Raw genomic sequence first — 23,788 nt, 5'->3', positions numbered from 1 at the left:
ACAATTGTAAATTGTCCCTAGTGTGTGTAGGGTAGTGTTAATGTGTGGGGATCGCTGGTCAGTGCGAACTCAGTGGGTCGAAGGACCTGTTTCTGCGCTGTATCTCTAAACTAAACTACATTTGGAAAGTCAAGGACTGATTACTCATATATCTGGACTATTTTTGGCATCAACCGTATGAGGAAAGGGCAAGGGAGTGGAGTTAAGGCCGAGATCACAATAGCCATGGTGTTACTGAGCAGGCTCACTGAGCTGTAAGGCTATCGGCATCTCCCATTTCTTATATTCATGGAAAAGTTTGAGCTTACGTTTCAATTGAATGAAAAAGAGGGTCTCTGTCTACTTACTTGCAGAGAAGAAAAATAAACTATTAGCTGTTGAAACTAAGCCATTATCCTTAAGGGTGTGGTTATATTTAAAGGTGATATTCCTCAGATACCTTGATCAAAGAATAGGACAGGAATAGGTCAGGGACTTCAGTCCACAATGTCCGTGCTAAACATAATACCATATTAAACTAATCTCTGCCCTTGTCCATATCCCTCCATATTCATGTACCTATCTAAAAGCCACTCAAATGCCACTATTATATCTACTGCCACAACCATCTCTAGCAGTGCATTCCAGATCCCCACCACACTTGTAAAAAAATTGTCATTGATATTTCCTCCTTGAGATAAGATTCCGACTGTCTACCTTGTTGTCTACATCCCTCACATTTGATCTCCCAAAAGTGCAACACCTTACAGCTACTCCGACTAAACTCTATCTGCCCTTTTTCCACCCAAGCCTGTAACACTCCATCCTGCTGTAACCTTTGACAGCCTTCCTCACTGCCTGCAACTCCACCACACGTACGAACCAACCCATCAACCTGAGGTCCAGTCTTACCCTTATCATAAAGATGTTAAAACATGTGTAGTTGTGATCATGGTTCTCAAAACATGCTCTTCCGCTAAAGCACCAGTCCCCTGGCCAGTCTCATTTCCCAGTACAAGGTCCAGTATGGTTTTCTTGAGTTGGACTGTCCACAAAATGTATCAAGAAACCTTTTTGAATATATCTAACAGCTCCTGCTCCATCTGAGCCTTTTGCATTGAGGTAGTCCCAGTCAATATTGGGGGTTAGTTTGTGCACCCGGACATTACAAGTAATCAACACCTTTCTTATGGGGGTTATGGAGCGAAGGCGGGAGAATGGGGTTGAGAGGGAAAGATAGATCAGCCATGATTGAATGGCAGAGTAGCTCTACTCCAAGAGCTTGGGAACCTTTGAGAAAGAAGGTAATTGAAAGAAGCTATGCAACTTTAAATTGAAACTTACATTGACAACTTCCTCCATTTGTCGGGTCACCATAATAACCAGAGATGCAAGTATCACAGTGGTTGCCAGTTGTTAGGTCTTCACATTTTTCACAGATGCTTTCATTTACACACTTGCTGTGGCCGTTACACTGACAAGCTGGAAGAAACACTTATTTTTTAGTCTATGGAAAATCACAAATACAAGTTCCTTCTCCTCCCCAAAATCTCCAATTTCCTCTCACAACAGAAAGTTAAATCTTGAGTATTTTGTATTTTGTCTGCAAAAATTCAATCCTACATACAGCTCGAAGCAGGGATTCTAAATGCACATTGCTGAAGCCATTTGAGGAGCTAAATGACTTGGTCTAGACTAGTTACTGCTCTAGATTCTGGTATAAGGTGGTTGACTGTTAACTGGAATGGCACAGTGGCACAGCAATGGATTTGCTGCCTTACAGCGCCAGAGACCCAGGTTCAATCCTGACTACGGGTGCTGTCTGCACGGAGTTTGTACGTTCTCCCCGTGACTGCATGGGTTTTCTCCGGGTGCTCCGGTTTCCTCCCACATTCTAAAGACATTAGCTTTGGGTACAGGTTTGTAGGTTCATTGGCTTTCGTAAAATTGTAAATTGCCCTTAGTGTGTAGGATAGCGTTAGTGTACAGGGGGATCGCTAGTCACGGTGGTGGGCCGACGGGCCTGTTTCCGCAGTGTATCTCTAAACTCTAAAGTCCTCTCACACGAAACAAACACAAATCAAGAGCTTGCATTTTATCTGCGATAAGTAATTAACTGTATGCAACCAGATGCAAGGAACAGACATTCAAAATGCATGTTGCCGTTTAAGGATTTGAATGACCTGGTTTAGACTAGATGCGGCACCAGACCCAGGCACAAGAAGGTATACTGCTAACTGCCCTGTAAAATGGGGTTCCAAAGTATTTAGCTGACAAGGTAGCCCTCACTGCCCCCATCCACGAGGATAGGATGTGTTTAGAGGGATATGGGCCGAACGCAGGCAGGTGGGACTAATGTAGATGGGACATGTTGGTCGGCGTGGGAACGTTGGGCCCTGTTTCCACGCTGTATGACTCTATGACATAACCGAGATAGATTTGCCAGAAATGAACAAAATAAATGCTGACCTGGACACTGGATAAAGGACCAGTTGAACTTTGTTTCTACTGGACACATGCTGATGTTGAGAATGGGAGTAGGGGGGGTGTTTACTGTCAATATTTTCATTGGCCCACGATAAGATCCTTCTATGCACTGTCCTTTTCCTGTATTGCTGGGGTCAGTACACCATCCACATCCAGGCTGCTCCAAACAGTGACTGCACGTACGGTAACCAGAACAATTCTCAGCTAGAATGACAGAAAAAGAAAACACATCAAATAGCTTCATCTGCGAATCCATAAAATTAGAATTTACATTTTACTCCTGTACAAGAGGACGCGTTAATGTATATTGTCAAAGAATCTGACAAAACTTGGTCCACGTGACAATAAAAGACCTTTGAAACCTTTTTCAAAGGAAAAGTATCAGACAAAAACTGATTTTTGCTGAATAATTATTAAGAGGGGCTTTGTTCGCTTGAGCAGTGGTGAGATTTAAGATTGATATTAAAAACGGTACAATATTATAAGTTCAGGTTCATAGGGGCAGAATTAGGCCATTCAGCCCATTGTCTACTTCGCCATTCAATCTCCCTCCTATTACAATTCCACAGAATTCCACAGATTCACCATCCTTTGACTAAAGAAAGTCCTCCTCATCCTCTTGAAGGAACACCCTTTAATTCTGAAGCTATAACCTCGGGTCCTAGACGCTCCAACTAGTGGAAACATCCTCTCCACATCCACTCTAATCAAGCCTTTCACTATTAGGTAAGTTTCAATGATGTCCCCCCCTCATTCTTCTAAACTCCAGCGTGTACAGGCCCAGTGCTGTCCAACACACATCATATGTTAACCCACTCATTCCTGGGATCATTCTTGTAAATTGTTCTGGAGCCTCTCCGGAGCCAGCAAATCCTTCCTCAGATATGGGGCCTGAAATTGCTCACAATACTCCAAATACGGCCTGACCACTGACTCAGCATTACATCTCTGTTTTTGTATTCTCGTCCACTTAAAATAAATGCTGGCATTGCATTAGCCTTCCTTACTACCATTTCGACTTGCAAATATATGCAAGGAAAAGCACTTTACAACCTACTTCTTGCCGGGCTTTCAGACCAATGACTAATAATTGCTCATTGCCCTTGGGATTAATAAATAACTACATTTATTTGTGTACGTTTCCGTTAACTACTGCAGAATTAGTCAAGTCACTCCTGAATGTGACCACATCAGTAGATAATAAGAGTGGAAAAGTCATCATATGGTATCCTTGCTTCCAATAGTATAGACGGGGCATTGCGCAAAAGAGTCAGGAAGCATGATGCAGCTATATAGGACTCTGGTTTGGCTGGATTTGCAGTACAGTATTGCCTGCAGTTCTGGTCACCCCATTACAGGAAGGAAATAGAGGCTTTAGAATGGGTGCAGAGTGCACAGCGTATTGACCGGTTGCATCATGGCTTGGTTTGGCAATTTGAACGTCCAGGAGCAGAAAAGACTGTAAAAAGTTGTGAACGCTGCCCAGTCCATCACCGACTCTGACCTCCCCACCATCGAAGGGATCTATCAAAGTTGTTGCCTCGAAAAGGCAGCCAACATCAAAGGAGACCCACACCATCCTAGCCACACACTCATTTCACAATTGCCATCGGGAAGAAGATACAGGAGTCTAAAAATTGTAACGTCCAGGTTCAGGAACAGCTTCTTCCCTTCAGCCATCAGGCTATTAAACATGACAATAAATAAGCTCTGAACTACAATAGACTATTATTATTATTGCACGATATTTGTTTATTTATTGAGTATGTGTGCATGTGTATATACACACTGAACTTTTTTTTTCTCCCGTTATGTACTATGTTTACATATTCTGTTGTGCTGCAGCAAGTAAGAATTTAATTGTCCTATCTGGGACATATGACAAGAGATTTTAGTTTACCAGGATGATGCCTGGATTAGGGGGTATTAGCGACAGACTTGGATTGTTTCCTGTGGGATTCTGGAGATTGTGGGGAGACCTGATAGAAATATATAAAATCACGAGCGCCACAGATAGACAGTCAGAATCTATGTTACGGGATGGAAATATCAAATACTGAAGGATATAGCTTTAAGGTGAGAAGGTGATATGATGGGAAAGGTTTTTTTGTTACAGAGAGTGGTGGGTGCCTGGAGAGGTGAGGGTAGAGGTGGAGGCTCACACGGAATTGACATTTAAGAAACGTTTGGATAGGCATCTGGATGTGCAGAGAATAATGGGATATGGATTATGTTCAGGCAGATAAAGGTCATAAATTCATGTGATAGAAGCAGAATTAGTTCATTCGGCCCATTTTTTACTCCGCCATTCAATCATGGCTGATCTATCTCTCCCTCCTAACCGCATTCTCCTGCCTTCTCCCCACAACCCCTGACACCCGTACTAATCAATAACCCATCTCTGCCTTAAATATATCCACTGACTTGGCCTCCACAGCATTCTGTGGCAAATAATTCTACAGATTCACCACCCTCTGACTAAAGAAATTTCTCATCATCTTTCTAAAGGAGCGGCCTTTAATTCTGAGGCTATGGCCTCTGGTCCCAGACTCTCCCACTGGTGGAAACATCCTCTCTGCATCCACTCTAGCCAGGCTGTGGCATTATGTTCACCACAGGCATCACGGGCCTAAGGGCCAGTTCCTGTGCTGTATTATGTTTGAATCTTTCTGGCACCAAGGATCAACTCATTTCCTGTCATTATCAATGAACATTCAATTTTCTAGTGAATAAACTAGAAACAGGGGCGACATGACATGGTGGTGCAGCAGTAGGGTTGCTGCCTCATAGCACCAGAGACCCAGGATCGATCCTGACGACGGGTACTGTCTATACAGAGTTTGTACTTTCTCCCCATGACCTGCATAGGTTTTCTCCAGGTGCTCCGGTTTCCTCCCACACTCTATAGATGTATAGGTTTGTAGGTTAATTGGCTTTGGTAACATTGTAAATTGTACCTAGTGTGTTGGATAGTGTTAATGTATGGGGATCGTTGGCCGGCACGGAGTTGGTGGGGCGAAGGGCCTATTTCCATGCTGTATCTCTAAACTAAATAAACTAAACTTTGTATCCAATTCACTGACAGATGATACCAACAGTCAATATTTGTTGGAGCATTTCCTCAACTGAATGCTAATCAAAGAGTAAAGGTTGATAAGGAAACTAAACAAGGCTTTGGAGAATGTGCATTTTAATTGAACAGCAACAATGGCAATCATTGATACAAGCTGGCCCCATGGCTATTTGTTATCTGTACACAGTGAGATACAAATGTTGTTAAAATCAAATAGTCAGCCAATTTCCTCTAGAAAACCATCAACTACATCCATGACATCGGTAGGCAGTGCATTCCAAATCATGACTGAATGAGCAACATTTTCCCAAATTCTTTTTTAAATCACTTAACATCCCTTGGAGCACAGGAGAATGAAGGGCGATCTTACTGAGGTGTACAAGCTCCTGAGAGGAATAGATCGGGTAGACGCATAGAGTCTCTTTCCCAGAGTTGGGGCATCAGAGGACACAGATTTAAGGTGGTAAGATTTAATAGGAACGTGAGGGGTAACCTTTTTCACACAATGGGTGGTAGGTGCATGAAGTGAGCTGCTGGAGGAGGTAGTTACTATTGCAACGTTTAAGAAACATTTAGACAGGTGCATGCATTGGACAGGTTTGGAGGGACGTCGGCCAAATGCAGGTGGGTGGGTTAGTGTACATGGGACATGTGGGTCGGTGTGGGCAAGTTTGGACAAAGGCCAGTTTCCATGCCATATTACTCTATAATATCTGTTCACTCTGGTCCATGAACTCCTGTACTAAATGGAAAATAAACATATTCTCCCTTTTTACCCCTTGAAAACTTTCCACCATATTGTCATTCAGATAATCTATTTTAACAATCTATCTGGTAACCAATCCAGATCTAATATGTTTTAAGAAGGAACGGCACATGCTGGAAAATCGAAGGTAGACAAAAATGCTGGGGAAACTCAGCGGGTGAGGCAGCATCGATGGAGCAAAGGAAATAGGCAACGTTTCGGGTCGAGACCCTTCTTCAGACTGATGATATATACTTGAAGTACTGACAGCTTTCATAAGTACATCCTCTTAAACTATTCATATCTTGTATACATCAACTGTTTACATTTTCAAAGTCTCATTTTAAATCTCTAATATATTTTCTGGCCCCATCAACAGAGCGGTTCTGAGCTACCATTACCTCATTGTAGACCCTCGGACTTCTTGTAATCAGACTTTTATGGGCTTTATCTAAACATTATTCCCTTTATCCTGCATCTGTGCACGGTGGACGGCTTGATTGTATTAATGTAATCTTCCTGCTGACTGGATAGCACACAACATATCTGAGGACATTGTGGGAAACTAGAGAGGAAATTGCGGGAGCCCTGGTTGAAATTTACGAGTCATCCTTAAATACAGGAGAGGTGTCGGAAGACTGGAGGGTGGCAAATGTTTTGTCTCTTTTCAAGAAGAGCTGCAGGGAAAATGCTGGGAACTATAGTCCGGTGAGCTTAACATCTGTAGTTGGTAAGTTACTGGAGAGAATTCTGAGGGATAGGATATACAGGCATTTGGATGGGCAAGAACTGATTAATGATAGTCAGCGTGGTTTTGTACGTGGGAGGTCTTATCTCACAAATCTGATTTCTTTGAAGACGTGACCAAAAAGGTTGATGAGGGTAGATCTGTAGATGTTTGTACATGGATCTCAGTAAGGCGTTCAAAATGTTAGGCTGCTCTGGAAAGTTAGATCGCATGGGATCCAAGGAGAGATAGCTGAATGGATAGCAAATTGGATCCATGGAAGGAAGCAGAGGGTAATGGTGGAAGGTTGCTTCTCAGACTGGAGGCCTGTGATTAGTGATGTGCCTCAGGTTTTCGGTGCTGGGCCCGTTACTGTTTGTCATCTACATCAATGATTTAGATGAAAACATATAGGGCAAGATTAGCAAGTTTGTTGATGATACAAAAGTTAGTGGTTTTGCAGAGAGTGAAGATGGTTGTGAAAGATTGCAGCAGGATCTGGATCGATTGGCCAGGTGGGCGGAGGAATGGTTGATGGAATTTAATACAGAGAAGTGTGAGATGTTGCATTTTGGGACGTTGAACAAGGGCAGGACCTACACAGTAAATGGTAGGCCTCTGGGTAGTGTTGTAGAGCAGAGGGATCCAGGAGTACAGGTGCATGGTTCCTTGAAGGTCGAGTCGCAGGTGGATAAGGTGGTCAAAAAGGCTTTTGGCACTTTGGCCTTCATCAGTCACAGTATTGAGTGTAGACGTTGGAAGGTCATGTTGCAGTTGTAAAAGACATTGGTGAGACCGCATTTAGAATATTGTGTTCCGTTCTGGGCAGCATGTTAATGGAAAAATATTGTCATGCTTGAAAGGGTTCAGAAAAGATTCACGAGGATGTTGCCAGAATTAGAGGGTGTGAGGTTGAGTAGGCTGGGTCTCTATTCCAAGGAGCAGGAGGATGAGGGGAGATCTTATAGAGATACACAATCATGAGAAGCAACACCTGTGGGGGGAAATGGACGGTGACTTTTTGGGTCGGAAACCTTCATCGGACTGATTGTAGGTGAGGGAGGGGGAAGCTGGAAAAGAGAGGTGGCAGTGGGCCAAAGCGTGGCAAGTGATGAGTGGGTACAGGTGAGCTAATAATACATTTATTAGCATGTGCATTAGATAAGATGGCTAATACATTTTATCAAAACTGATTTCATTGCTTTCAAGAATACATAATGGGCAGCACTATGTTTAATGTTGTAATTTATTAATACACTTCAGCCTTCTCCACTGTGAAGCTGGTAATTAAGAAAACACATTAATCACTTTCATTTGCAAGATACACAACAACAAACTCATAGAACTTGTGGTCCACAAGGCGGCACAGTGGTAGAGTTGCTGCTTTATAGCACAAGAGACCCGGGTTCGATCCTGGCAACGGGTGTTGTCTGTACGGAGTCTGTACGTTCTCCCTGTGACCCACGTGGGCTTTCCCCAATAACTGTGGTTTCCTCCCATTCTCCACACTCCAAAACATAAAAGTTTTGTAGGTTAATCTGCTTGGTGTAAATGTAAATGACTTTCATATGAAGAAAGACTGGATAGACTCGGCTTGTACTCGCTAGAATTTAGAAGATTGAGGGGGGGTCTTATAGAAACTTACACATTTCTTAAGGGGTTGGACAGACTAGATGCAGGAAGATTGTTCCCCATGTTGGGGAAGTCCAGGACAAGGGGTCACTGCTTAAGGATAGAGGGGAAATCCTTTAGGACCGAGATGAGAAAAACATATTTCACACAGAGTGGTGAATATCTGGAACTCTCTGCCACAGAAGGTAGTTGAGGCCAGTTCATTGGCTATATTTAAGAGGGAGTTAGATGTGGCCCTTGTGGGATAGGGGGTATGAGAGAAGGCAGGTACGGGATACTGAGTTGGATGATCAGCCATGATCATATTGAATGGCGGTGCAGGCTCGAAGGGCCGAATGGCCTACTCCTGCACCTATTTTTTTATGTCTATGTTTTTAAATTGTCCCAAGTGTGTGTAGGATAGTGTGAGTGTGCAGGGTCAGTGTGGACACGGTGGGCCTGTTTCCGTGCTGTATCTTTAACTTAAACTAAACTAAACGGTGACAACAGACACATCGCTCCTGCAAGTTACTTGAAGTGGTGAAGGGTAGCCCTCTCGAATAGCTGGATTCACGGTTTAATGAACTGTGAGTTGATTTGTGGTGTTATGTCTGCAGTTTCATTTTGCAGCAACTCGGGAGTACACCTGATTACAATGTCAAGCCAGGTATTAAAATAAAACACGCTGGCCCGTGAAAACTTGAAATTATTTCAACTTGAGATTGCTGAATCGATGGCAGACAGTCTTCTAAGTTAGTTCAATAACTATCTAATAATCCAAATCAGTCTGATGAAAGGTCCCAGCCAGAAACGTCACCAATCCATGTTCTCCAGGGGTAATGCCTGACCTGCTGAGTTACTCCAGCACTTTGTGTCTTCTCTTGAAAACTATCCAGATCTTTTTAAGAAGAGCTTAGGAGCACAGAGGAGTGAACAAGGAAACAGAAGATACCATCTATGTTTCTATGTATCTAACTAAACTAAACTGAAGATTCCAGCATCTGCATTTTCTTATGTATCCTGCTATTTTTTGTCCAACACAACTGTGGAGTAACTTGACTATAGGTTGTACAGAAGTTCAAAGATTTTTGCTGTATATGACAATGTGACAATAAAAAGCTAATACCAATACCAGTCAAAACTACCGCCTCAAGGAAAAATACAGAGACAATAAATGCAGATCTTCCTGATAAAGCCCTCAGTTGATGCTGAATTTGGCCTGAAACACCAACAATGTTACTGGCTCAATCACTGACATGTAGTTTGTCAAATAATAGAAGACTAGACATCTGAAAAATACTGCAATTGGTACCCCTCAAAGAAGAACGAAAGCTGAAGAACTATTTCTGATTTTGCTCATCATTTTAGTTGACGTTTAGAAGACATTAAGCAAATAGATTGCAAAACCTCTGAACATTAGGCACTGCCATAAGTAATGGTGCATATTCACATGGAATATCTGCTATGTCAGGTTAATAGTACCCAGTTCCATTTTCATACCAGATCTCCAGCATCTGCTGTGTTTGGTGTTTGACTTACTGCAGTGGAAAACAGATAAAGTAACAAAGAAGCTGGAAGATGGGCCAACAGAGAGAGATAAACTATCAATTCACCAATGCACAATAAAAGTATTCAGCAAATTGGACAATTACCAATGCACATAAAAGCAAAGAAAAACAGAATTTAAGCAAATCAAATTCATTACCCAGTGATGACTACTAAACCTCATGGGATCAGAAGAGTCAATTATTAAAGAGGTAATAATGGGACATTTGGATAGCAGTAAAAGGATTAGTCCAAGTCAGCATGGATTTATGAAAGGAGAATCATGCCTGACTAATCTTCTGGATTTTTTTGAGGATGTGACCAATAAAATGGATGAATGGCAGGCAGTGGCGAGTGGAGTGCCGCAAGGCTCGGTGTTGGGGCCGCAACTGTTTACCATATATATTAATGATATGCAAGAGGGAATTAGGAGCAACACTAGCAAGTTTGCAGATGACACAAAGCTGGGTGGCAGTGTAAACTGTGAAGAGGATGTTAGGAGGTTTCAGGGTGACCTGGACAGGTTGAGTGAGTGGGCAGATGCGTGGCAGTTGCAGTATAATATAGATAAATGTCAGGTTATCCACTTTGGCAGCAATAATAAGGGGGCAGATTATTATCTCAATGGGGTTAGGTTAGGTAAGGGGGAGGTACAGCGAGACCCGGGTGTCCTTGTACACCGGCCACTGAAAGTTGGCTTACAGGTACAGCAGGCAGTGAAGAAAGCTAATGGAATGTTACATAGAAACATAGAAAATAGGTGCAGGAGTAGGCCATCCGGCCCTTCGAGCCTGCACCTCCATTCAATATGATCATGGCTGATCATCCAACTCAGTATCCTGTACCTGCCTTCTCTCCATACCCCCTGATCCCTTTAGCCACAAGGGCCACATCTAACTCCCTCTTAAATATAGCCAATGAACTGGCCTCAACTACATTCTGTGGCAGAGAATTCCAGAGATTCACCACTCTCTGTGTGAAAAATGTTTTTCTCATCTCAGTCCTAAAAGATTTCCTCTTTATCCATAAACTGTGACCCCTTGTTCTGGACTTCCCCAACATCGGGAACAATCTTCCTGCATCTAGCTTGTCCAACCACTTAAGAATGTTGTAAGTCTCCATAAGATCCCCCCTCAATCTTCTAAATTCTAGCGAGTACAAGCCAAGTCTATCCAGTCTTTCTTCATATGAAAGTCCTGGCATCCCAGGAATCAGTCTGGTGAACCTTCTCTGTACTCCCTCTATGTCAAGTATGTCCTTCCTCAGATTAGGAGACCAAAACTGTATGCAATACTCCAGGTGTGGTCTCACCAAGACCCTGTACAACTGCAGTAGAACCTCCCTGCTCCCATACTCAAATCCTTTTGCTATGAATGCCAACATACCATTCGCTTTTTTCACTGCCTGCTGCACCTGCATGCCTACTTTCAATGACTGGTGTATCATGACACCCTGGTCTCGTTGCATCTCCCCTTTTCCTAATCGGCCACCATTCAGGTAATAGTCTACTTTCCTGTTTTTGCCACCAAAGTGGATAACCTCACATTTATCCACATTATACTGCATCTGCCATGCATTTGCCCACTCACCCAGCCTAACAAGTCATCTTGCAGCCTCCTAGCATCCTCCTCACAGCTAACACTGCCCCCCAGCTTCGTGTCATCCGCAAACTTGGAGATGTTGCATTCAATTTCCTCGTGCAAATCATTAATATATATTGTAAATAGCTGGGGTCACAGCACTTAGCCTTGCGTTGGGCTTCATAACAAGAGAATGTTGGCCTTCATAACAAGAGGATTTTAGTGTAGGAGTAAAGAGGTTCTTCTGCAGTTGTATAGGGCTCTGGTAAGACCACATCCGGAGTATTGTGTACAGTTTTGGTCTCCTAATTTGATTAAGGATATCCTTGTGATTGAGGCAGTGCAGCATAGGTTCACGAGATTGATCCCTGGGATGGTGGGGTTGTCATATGAGGAAAGATTGAAAAGACTAGGCTTGTATTCACTGGAGTTTAGATGGATGAGGGGTGATCTTATAGAAACATATAAAATTATAAAAGGACTATAGAAGCTAGATGCATGAAAAATGTTCCCAATGTTGGGCGAGTCGAGAACCAGGGGGCCACAGTCTTAGAATAAAGGGGTGGTCATTTAGGACTGAGGTGAGAAATAACTTTTTCACCCAGAGAGTTGTGAATTTGTGGAATTCCCAGTCACAGAGGGCAGTGGAGGCCAAAACATTGGGTGGATTTCAAGAAAGAGTTAGATAGAGCTCTAGGGGCTAGTGGAGTCAAGGGATATGGGGAGAAGGCAGGCACGGGATATTGATAGGGGACGATCAGCCATGATCACAATGAATGGGGGTGCTGGCTCGAAGGGCCGAATGGCCTTCTCCTGCACCTATTTTCTATGTTTCTATAGACACAAAAAGCTGGAGTAACTCAGCGGGACAGGCAGCATCTCTGGAGAGAAGGAATGGGTGACGTTACGGGACGAGACCCTTCTTCACCGACTAGTTGGGGATAAGGGAAGCAAGAGATATAGACGGCGATGTGGAGAGGCAAAGAACAATGAATGAAAGATATACAAAAAAGTAACGATGATAAAGACCCGAAACGTCACCCAGTCCTTCTCTCCAGAGACGCTGCCTGTCCCGCTGAGTTACTCCAGCTTTTTGTGTCTATCTTCAGTTTAAACCACCATCCGCAGTTCCTTCTTACACTCATGGGATCAGAGATTTGTTAAACGAATATCTTAAACTTGACTGTAAATAAATAGTAACACTGTGGTTTATACTGACATTGTGGCAACAATCATAAACAATGTAAGTGCCATCACAACATTTAAGAAACATTTAGACAGGTACATGGATGGGATAGGTTTTGAGAGATAGAGGCCAAACGCAAGCAGATGTGGCTAGTGTAGATTGGACGTGTTGGCCAACGGGTATGGACAAGTTGGGCCGAAGGGCTTGTTGACATGCTGTATCACTCTCTAACTCAATGACAGTACAGGGTTTGCTTTCACTTACGTGAACAATTGTTGGAAGTAGACCATTCCATGCACTGGCCAAAAGGAAATGAAGCCACATAAGCATTGGCATCAACACACTGCTTCATGTTGCTGCACCACATACACTCCGAGTTGCCAGTTGTACATTCACTACATCCGGTCCTCAATGCACAAGGTGTGCGGCACTGATTGGTGCTGTGGTTTGCTGTGAATCAAAGTAGTACGACTTCAGTTTCAGCAATATTTTAATTTCCTTCCCTATTCTTAACATGTTAAGATAAGATAAGATACATTTATTGTCATTTGGACCCCTTGAGGTCCAAACAAAATGCCGTTTCTGCAGCCATACATTACAAACAAATAGACCCAAGACACAACATAATTTACATAAACATCCATCACATTGTCTGAAGAAGGGTTTCGGCCCGAAACGTTGCCTATTTCCTTCGCTCCATAGATGCTGCTGCACCCGCTGAGTTTCTCCAGCTTTTTTGTGTAACCTTCGATTCTCCAGCATCTGCAGTTCCCTCTTAAACACATCACATTGCTCTGATGATAGGCCAAATAAACTTATTTCTCCACTGCACTCTCCCCGCCCCCCCCCCGATGTCAGAGTCAAAGTCAAAGCCCCCGGCTGGCGATGGCGATTGTCCCGCGGCCATTAAAGCCACGCCGGGTGGTGCAAGGTTGCACACCGGGTTCTTGATGTTAGAGCCCCCGGCGTGCGCTCGCAGAGTCCCGCGGCCATTCCAAGCCGTGCGGGGCAGTGATGTAGGCCCCGCTCCAGGAGCTCTTCAACCCCGCAACTCGGGCGGGGGAAGTCGCCGTTGCGAGAGCCCTGAAAAGCGGTCTCCCTCCAGGGAGCGCGGGCTCCCGGTGCCCATCCGTCCCTTCTTACCTGTCGTTGGAGCCTTCGACTCTCTCGGTCGGGCCGCAGCAGCAGCAGCAGCAGCAGCGCTCCTCCACCAATCATCCACCCGCTAAGGACTCGGCCAATTTAAGCGACGGCGACGGTGGGAGTTGTAGCATAGAGTCCCCGGCTTCTTCCTGTTAGTGTAGGCCGCTCCTCGTTGCGGCCCCAACGACAACGGAAACCCGGGCGACATGAAAAAAGGTCGGGTCTCCAGTGCAGGGAGAGATTTAAAAAGTTTCCCCCCCCCCCCCCACCCATTCCACCCCCACCCCCCCCACACACACATAGGCAAAAAAATAACAAAAACTACATTAAAACACAGACAGAAAAATAATAAAACGCGGACAGACTGCAGAGGCCGCTGCTGGCCAGAGCCGCGCCGCCCACCGGATATAATAGTTGGGATGTTGCATCCTGCGAGGCGCAGTGGTAGTTGCTGCCTTTGAACTCAACAATCAGGGCAGCACATTGGTGCAGCATTAGAGTTGCCGCCTTACATCACCAGAGACCCGGGTTCAATCTTGACTGCGGGTGCTGTCTGTTTGGAGTTTGTACGTTCTCCCCGTGACCTGCATGGGTTTTCTCTGGGTACCCCGCACACACTCCAAAGACATACGGTTTTGTAGGCTTATCGGTTTGGTAAAATTGTAAATTGCAAATTGCCCCTAGTGTGTCCGATAGTGTTAGTGTGCGGGGATCACAGGTCAGCATGGACTCGGTGGCCCAAAGGGCCTCGTTCTACACTGTATCTCTAATCTAAACTTTTCCCAGACTAAAAGCTCTTAAATGCCACTAGTGTTTCTTCTAATCTCTACTCCCACAGATCTGCACACTGTGAATGGCTCGATTGTAATTGTGTATTGTCTTTCCGTTGACTGGTCAGCACACTACAAAAGCTTTTCACTGTACCGTGGTACACGTGACAATAAACCAAACTGACTTGCCAGAAAACTCACCTGGTCTTTCACATACACTTCCATTCACTAAGTTGATGCAGGTTGCTGCTTTCAAGCCGGCATAGTTTGGTTCTGCCATATAGCCACAAAATCCTGCATCACTTGGCTCCTCATTCATCCATTGTAGTGATGTGTTTGTGAAGGGTGACATATCTTCCCAGCACCAATAAGAAACATTTATTTTCCGTAACCCAACCCAAGGGGTTAAGTCTTCTTTGTTCTGCAATGGTAAACATATGCGCTACTGTTAACATGCATGACATTCCCTGCAAATGGCACAGAAACTATTCCAGGCACAGTTTTTTCCCCCCCTGAGGTCCACCTACTAAACCCCTCAGATGCTGATCAAAGCCAACTGGGTGGCAAGGACAGTAAATATATTGGTTCCTAAATCACTTGAATGAATGAATTCAACTTTACTGCTACTTCTCATGTCCGCAAACATCACTTCCCAACTATTATACAATGCATCTTTCAAACATTAAAGTTCACAAACTCCAATATCTCTTGGATTTGAACACCCTTCCTAATCTCTCCTTCGCTTTCCTCTGATCCCTTCTCTCCTCTTAGTTCTACTCCCTGCCACGTTTTCACCATCCTTTCTGAAATTCCCAATTTTGCGTCGAATGATCAGACCTCAGCTTTGTCTCCTATATCCCTATCTTAATGAACTCAAAACAACTATGTATTTTTCTTTTGCCACTATTGCCTCGCTACCCATTTCTTCGTCCAGGAGTCTTCATTCAAGACCGTGTGTCCTTTCACCCATTTCCAGCATTCCCAATCCCCCTGACCACCTTGATTTCCCACGCCTCTCACTCGCTCTAACCTACCAGCTTGCTCGCTAACTAATCTTGACATTATCAACAAACATGCAGAGTCATAAAGTCATACAGTGTGGAAACAAGCCCTTCCACCCAACTTGCCCACACCAGCCAACCTGTCCCATTGACACTAGTTCCACCTGCCTGTGTTTGGCCCATATCCCCCTCAACGTGTCCTAACCATGTACCTGTCTAAATGTTTCTTGAACGTTGTGACAGTACCTCCCTCACCCACTCAAGCTCGTTCCATACACCCACCACTCTGCGTGAAAAAGTTACCCCTCATGTTCCTATACAGGGAGAAAAGATGAGGTACGAAGGTAAGCTAGCAAAGACAATACGGGGAGAAAAGATGAGGTATTAAGGTAAGCTAGCCAAGAATATAAAACACGATAGTAATACTTCTTTAGGTACGTGAAGAGGAAAAAATTAGTTAAGATCAAAGTTGGGCCCTTGAAGACCGAAAAAGGTGAATTTATTACAGGAAATGGCAAATGAGTTGAACAGGTAGTTTGGATCTGTCTTCACCAAGGAGGACACAAACAATCTTCCTGATATAGTGGTGGCCAGAGGATCTGGGGTGACAGAGGAACTGAAGGAAATCCACATTAGGCAGGAAATGGTGTTGGATAGACTGATGGGACTGAAGGCTGATAAATCCCCAGGGCCTGATGGTCTGCATCCCAGGGTACCTAAGGAAGTGGCTCTTGAAATCGCGGATGCATTGGTGATAATTTTCCAATGTTCTATAGACTCAGGATCAGTTCCTGTGGATTGGAGGGTAGCTAATGTTATCCCACTTTTTAAGAACGGCGGGAGAGAGAAAACAGGGAATTATAGACCAGTTAGCCTGACATCGGTGGTGGGGAAGATGCTGGAGTCAATTATAAAAGATGAGATAGCCGCACATTTGGATAGCAGTGACAGGATCGGTCCGAGTCAGCATGGATTTAAGGGGCAATCATGCTTGACTAATCTTCTGGAATGTTTTGAAGATGTAACTAGGGAAATGGACAAGGGAGAGCCAGTGGATGTAGTGTGCCTGGACTTTCAGAAAGCATTTGATAAGGTCCCACATAGGAGATTAGTGGGCAAAATTAGGGCACATGGTATTGGGGGTAGAGTGCTGACATGGACAGAGAAGTGGTTGGCAGACAGGAAACAAAGAGTAAGGCTTAACGGATCCCTTTCAGAATGGCAGGCAGTGACTAGTGGGGTACGCAAGGCTCAGTGCTGAGACCGCAGCTATATACAATATACATCAATGATTTGGATGAAGGGATTCAAAGTAACATTAGCAAATTTGCAGATGACACAAAGTTGGGTGGCAGTGTGAACTGTGAGGAAGATGCTATGAGAATGCAGGGTGACTTGGACAGGTTGGGGGAGTGGGCAGATGCATGGCGGATGAAGTTTAATGCGGATAAAAGTGAGGTTATCCACTTTGTTAGCAAAAACAGGAAGGCAGATTACTATCTAAATAGCTCAAGTTGGTAAATGGGGAAGTACAATGGGATCTGGGGGTCCATGTACATCAGTCTATGAAAGTAAGCATGCAGGTACAGCAGGCAGTGAAGAAAGCAAAAGACATGTTGGCCTTTATAACAAGAGGAATCGAATATAGGAGCAAAGAGGTCCTTCTGCAGTTGTACAGAGCCCTAGTGAGACCACACCTGGAGTATTGTGTGCCGTTTTGGTCCTCTAATTTGAGGAAGGACATTCTTGCTATTGAGGGAGTGCAGCGTAGGTTTACAAGGTTAATTCCCGGGATGGCGGGACTGTCATATGCTGAGAGAATGGAGCAGCTGGGCTTGTACACTCTGGAGTTTGGAAGGATGAGAGGGAATCTCATTGAAACATATAAGATTGTTAAGGTCTTGGACATGCTAGAGGCAGAAAACATGTTCCTGATGTTGGGGGAGTCCAGAACCAGGGGCCACAGTTTAAGAATAAGGACTAAGCCATTTAGAACGGAGACGAGGAAACACTTTTTCTCACGGAGAGTGGTGAGTCGGTGGAATTCTCTGCCTCAGATGGGCGGTGGAGGCAGGTTCTGTGGATGCTTTCAAGAGCGAGCTAGATAGGGTTCTTAAAAATAGCGGAGTCAGGGGATATGGGGAGAAGGCAGGAATGGGGTACTGTTTGTGGATGATCAGCCATGATCACATTGAATGGCGGTGCTGGCTCGAAGGGCCAAATGGCCTACTCCTGCACCTATTGCCTAATGTCTATTGTCTATTAAATCTTTACCCCCCTCACCTAAAACTTATGTCCTCTGGCTCTCGATTTCCCTACACTGGGCAAGGGACTCTGTGCGATCTATTCCTCACATAATTGCCAATATTCTTTCTGTCATTTATTTTAGATTTCAAGATGTTACAGTTTTGAAGCCGCAACTAAAAATATATCAGCCACAATGGGGGGAAAAAAACAGATTGTTTCAATCTAATCTCAAATCAAATCTGTTTGGAGCATTTTACTCACCGACATGTGCATGATCTGTAATTCCTTCAGAACAAAGTCAACTTTCTTCTGTGATGTCAGTGAAACTAATGCAGCTTTCTGACCTCTGCAGTACAGTTTTGCATTATCGTAGTCGTTTTTTATATTGGTGATTGTCAGGCACGAGTTTCCCACTAAGTGCCAGTTCTCTCCACATATAGTTTCTGCAGTTCCCAAGACAAAAAATAAACACTTCAAAATGAAATTCACTCAATTATACATATTTATGTATTGATATTGCAGATACATCGCTGCAAATGCATTGATTACACTGCCACTTGAGGCTACTTAATGACAACCTGTGATGTTCTAAAGAGCACAGTGTGAGGCCAATATTTGTTAATTAATAAAATGGATGTCAAGTTTCATCCCCATTCGTAACCCACTCCAGTAACTTTATTTCTCTTTCCCAACTTAATGATCCACTTCACAAACTATCATTCACACAGCAAATGGAAGCAGCGTCTCAGTGAAGCTTAAATCAAAATTATCGTTTCAGGCAACTAATCTTTCCAAGAGGAATTAAAAAAAAAACACCTTCAAAATTCAGTTGCAGTTGTACGAGCTGTAAAACACAACTTAATTACAGGTTTGTGCTCAGGAGTGGGGGGGGTTTGGTTTATATCATACAGTTATGCTGCTCTCTTCATCACTGGGTAATGATAATTCAGATGCAACTAAACAGCAAATAAGGCAAGATCAGCACAAGTGAGATATGAACGTGTGTCTTGTGACTTTTTACTATTATTACTCTTCAGATATGACATAATTTGGACTTACACTAGTAATCTTAAATGCAAAATATACCTGTGTGTGGCAAGCAATATTACTGGAAAAATCCACAAAGTGTAGCGGGGACTCGCAGGAGTCCAGCCAAAAACTAGTTGGACACGAGTTGTGTGCACTAGACGTGTTTATTCTCTCCAATACAGCACCCTACTCCCTCATGGTCACGGGCATTGCCCGACCTTAAATACCAACTCAAGTACCGACCCCGTGACTAGCGCCTCCCACACCAAGACGTCGCCCTCCAGAGCCGATGGTTCGTTCTGCCCTTGGGTTGCCACCAGGTACGCCACATGGACCCCACCCCAGAACCAGAAACACCGAACAGGATGGGACGCCGAACAAGGCGGCCCGAACGCATAGATATAATCCCACGCCCCGGGGGCTTGATCAGTTCGGAAGAATCTCCGGGAGCCCGGGACGGCGGACGCCCATGTCCAAATCAAATGTAATAGGCCCGTGCCGCAGCACGCGAAAGGGACCTTCATACGGGCGCTGCAAGGGCGACCTGTGGGAGTCATGGCGAAGAAAAACGTACGGGCAGCCCATCAGTGGCAGTGGCACATGGGAAGGAGCCACTCCATCACACGACGTTGGGATGGGAGACAGGGCGCCGACCTTCTCCCGCAAGCGGATCAGCACCGATGACGGGGGTTCCTGGGACCCATCAGCAGCAGGGACAAACTCCCCGGGGACGGTGAGCGGAGCCCCATATACCAACTCTGCTGAGGACGATGACAGATCCTCCTTGGGGGGGTCCGTCCGAATCCCCAACAGGATCCATGTCAACTCGTCCGTCCACCCATGGCCCGTGAGATGAGCCTTCAGACAGCGGTGGAACCGCTCCACCAACCCATTTGGCTGGGGATGGTACGCTGTCGCGTGGAGGAGCTGCGTCCCCAACAGGCGGGCCATGGCGGACTACAGTTCAGACGTGAACTGGGTGCCCCGGTCAGACGTGATGTGAAGTGGAACCCCTACTCTCTAGGAAGCGGTAGAGTTGCTGCCCTATGGAGCCAGAGATCCGGGTTCGATCCTGACTACGGGTGCTTGTCTGTACGTTCTCCCCGTGGTTAGTATTGGTGTCAGCGGTTATGGGGAGAAAATTGAAGTTGAATGGGGTTAGGAGGGCGAGATAGATCAGCCATGATTGAATGGCGGAGTACTTGATGGGCCGAATGGCCCAATTCTGCTCCTATCACTTATGATCTTATGACCTGTGCAGGTTTTTCCCCAGGATTTTCGACTTCCACACTCCAAAGATGTACAGGTTTGCAGGCTAATTGGCTTGGTATAATTGTAAATTGTCCCTAACGTGAGTAGGATAGCCTAAGTGGGCAGGGATCACTGGTTGGCAGTGGGCCGAAGGGCCTGATACTGCGCTGTATCTCTAAACTAAACAAAATAATGATCTGCATGGAAAATACCCACACTCACGACGCCGCATCACCCAGTGAACTTGATAATGGCAATAAAAGGTGGAATGGAGATCACTGCTGCTCTAATAACTAACAAATGATCTTGTCAAGAACAACTAAATATCAAGTTTGAAGAGGTCAAAGCTGCATGCTGTTCTCTCAATAATGGTCGTCATTTTCCTCACAGTTCCTGAAGAAAATAGTTGAGGATAGTTGAGAATTAGACACAAAATCCTGGAGTAACTCAGCGAGACGGGCAGCATCTCTGGATAGAATGACTGATATATGATGAAAAAATGGGTTGAGTGATATAGGATGAAGGGATGAAAGAATGAGTTGACTGGGCTTGTATTCACTGGAATTTAGAAGAATGAGAAGGGATCTTACAGAAACATGTGAAATTCTTAAGGGACTGGACAGGCTAGATGCAGGAAAGATGTTCTCGATGTTGGGGGAGTCCAGAACCAGCGGTCACAGTTTAAGAATAAGGTGTAGGTCATTTTGGACTGAGATAAGGAAAAACCTTTTCACCCAGAGAATTGTGAATCTGTGGAATTCTCTGCCACAGAAGGCAGTGGAGGCCGATTCACTGGATGTTTTCAAGAGAGAGTTAGATTTAACTCTTTGGGCTAATGGAATCTAGGGATTTGGGGGAAAAGCAGTAACTGGGTACTGATTGTGGATGATCAGCCATGATCATATCGAATGGCGGTGTTGGCCTGAAGGGCTGAATGGCCTACTCCTGCAGCTATTTTCTATGTTTCTATGTATGGGTGATGTTTTGGATCGATACCCTTCTTCAGAGAATTATCACAGGACATCAAGGATACCCTGACAACTGGTCATTGCATAGTAATCACATCATAACGGGAAAATATAATAACTCCTACCGGGTAATGAAATGCATTCTTGATTCCGAGGCTCCCACTGACAGTTCTGGTCCACAGCACAACTTTTGCAGCTTGTTAGCTTATTGCAAACGTACTCGGGTTTATCCTTTGGACAAGCTCCAAAACTCCCAATTGCTCCCTAAAGCAATCACCATCAACAAAAAGCAAGTAACTAGCACAATATTGCAGTACAGTGATACAAGTTTAAAGATTGTGCATATTATGATGAAAGTATTTCCTATCACTCTTACTCCACCATGGACCTTAATTATGCATTGGAAAATTTAGATGCTTTAATTGCTGTACAAACAGAATTTTAAAGGCGGACAAAAATGCTGGTGAAACTCAGCGGGTGAGGCAGCATCTATGGAGCAAAGGAATATGTGACGTTTCGGGTCGAGACCCTTCTTCAGACTGATGTGGAGGTGGGGGGGGGGGGGGTTAGAAGAAAGGAAGAGGCAGAGACAGTAGGCTGTGGGAGAGCTGGGAAGGGGAGGGGAAGGAGGGAGAGAGCAAGGACTACCTGAAATTGGAGAAGTCAATGTTCATACCGCTGGGGTGTAAACTACCCAAGCGAAATATGATGTGCTGCTCCTCCAATTTACGGTGGGACTCACTCTGGCCATGGAGGAGGCCCAGGACAGAAAGGTCGGAATAGGAATGGGAGGGGGAGCTGAAGTGATGGGCCACCGGGGGATCAGGTTGGTTATTGTGAACCGAGCGAAGGAGTTGGGGGAAGCGATCGCCAAGCCTACGCTTGGTCTCACCGATGTAGAGCAGCTGACAACTAGAGCAGCGGATGCAATAGATGAGGTTGGAGGAGGTGCAGGTGAACCTCTGCCTCACCTGGACAGACTGCTTGGGTCCTTGGATGGAGTCCAGGGGGGAAGTAAAGCGACGAGTGTAGCATTTCCTGCGGTTACAAGGGGACGTGCCAGAGGAGGGGGTGGTTTGGGTGGGAAGGGACAAATTGACCAAGGAGTTGCGGAGGGAGCGGTCTCTGCGGAAAGCCGAAAGGGGAGGAGATGAGTAGATGTGGCCAGTAGTGGCGGGATCCCGTTGGATGTGGCGATAATGTCGGAGGATAATCTGTTGTATATGACCGCTGGTGGGGTGGAAGGTGAGGACAAGGAGGACTGTCCTTTTTACGAGTGCGGGGATGGGGAGTGAGAGCAGAGCTAAGGGACATAGAGGAGACCCTGGTGAGAGCCTCATCTATAGTCGGAGAGGGGAACCCCCGTTCCCTAAAGTCTGAGGACATCTCCGATGCCCTGGTTTGGAACACCTCATTCTGGGTGCAGATGCGGCGTAGACGGAGGAATTGGGAGTTGGGGATAGAGCCCTTACAGGAAGCAGGGTGGGAAGAAGTGTAGTCCAGATAGCCATGGATGCTGGAAAAATCAAACGTAGACAAAAATGCTGGAGAAACTCAGCGGGTGAGGCAGCATCTATGGAGCGAAGGAATAGGTGATGTTTCGGGTCGAGACCAGCAGCTGCAGTTCTTTCTTAAACAGAATTTTAAGATCAGGACAAAGAAAGATGGACGTCATTGACTTTTCCCTCAGGATACGACTGCCCCAATACTCCCTTGGCTGCCCTCTCATCTTGCTTCATGATCGCAAGTTTGTTGAAAACCTGGCTACCCATCTCAAAATGGGAATCTCAGGCCTACACTTGTTCTTCATCCTTTCGCAGTATTTTAGTAATTTCAGCTTTGGCCTCTTAAATGTACCTGACCAATCCGTTTGATTGTCTGTCCTGGGAATGTATTTGTGGCATTTTATCAAACATGCTTTGATGAGGCTTTCCTGAAGTACCCGCAGCATGGTACAGAACGGTGGCGCAGCGGTAGAGTTGCTGCGTTACTGCGCCAGGGACCCGGGTTTGATCCTGGCTATGGGTGCTGTCTGTACGGAGTTTGCACGTTCTCCCCGTGACCTGCATGAGTTTTCTCTGGGTGCTCCGGTTTCCTCCCACACTCCAAAGATCTGCACGTTTGTAGGTTAATTGGCTTGGTAAAATTGTAGATTGTCCTTAGTGTGTAAGATAGTGTCAGTGTGCGGGGATCGCTGGTCGGTTCAGACTCGGTGGGCCAAAGGACCTGTTTCCGCGCAATCTCTCTAAGCTAAACTAAATTCACTATGATGAAGTTGGTGTATATATGCAAGACGTTGTTCTTATTTTCTCAGCAAAATAATACTGGAATCTAAAATCTACATTCCATCTCACAACTCATTATCTTTTGCTTGGCCTTTTAATTTAGTTTTAATGGTGGCATTTAAAATGCTTTATTAGGCACATGAAAATGCAGGGAATGGCGG

General features: G+C 45.0%; 1 protein-coding gene across 1 annotated transcript in view; it reads right to left on the bottom strand.

Moving 5' to 3' along the window:
- atrn (attractin) overlaps positions 1–23,788 on the bottom strand; it is a 346,003-nt gene that overhangs the window by 153,887 nt on the left and 168,328 nt on the right. The window contains exons 14-19 of the mRNA XM_055642697.1: positions 21,468–21,606; positions 18,356–18,537; positions 15,048–15,267; positions 13,198–13,383; positions 2,449–2,670; positions 1,324–1,461 (exon numbers count right to left, since the gene is read on the bottom strand). Of these exons, the coding sequence (XP_055498672.1) occupies positions 1,324–1,461; positions 2,449–2,670; positions 13,198–13,383; positions 15,048–15,267; positions 18,356–18,537; positions 21,468–21,606 (1,087 nt within the window). The remainder of the gene's footprint in view (positions 1–1,323; positions 1,462–2,448; positions 2,671–13,197; positions 13,384–15,047; positions 15,268–18,355; positions 18,538–21,467; positions 21,607–23,788) is intronic.

Source organism: Leucoraja erinacea, chromosome 1 (assembly GCF_028641065.1).
Source record: "Leucoraja erinacea ecotype New England chromosome 1, Leri_hhj_1, whole genome shotgun sequence".
NCBI lineage: Eukaryota > Metazoa > Chordata > Chondrichthyes > Rajiformes > Rajidae > Leucoraja > Leucoraja erinaceus.
Note: the sequence above shows the minus strand (reverse complement) of the source record. Positions and strands in the feature narration are given on the sequence as shown.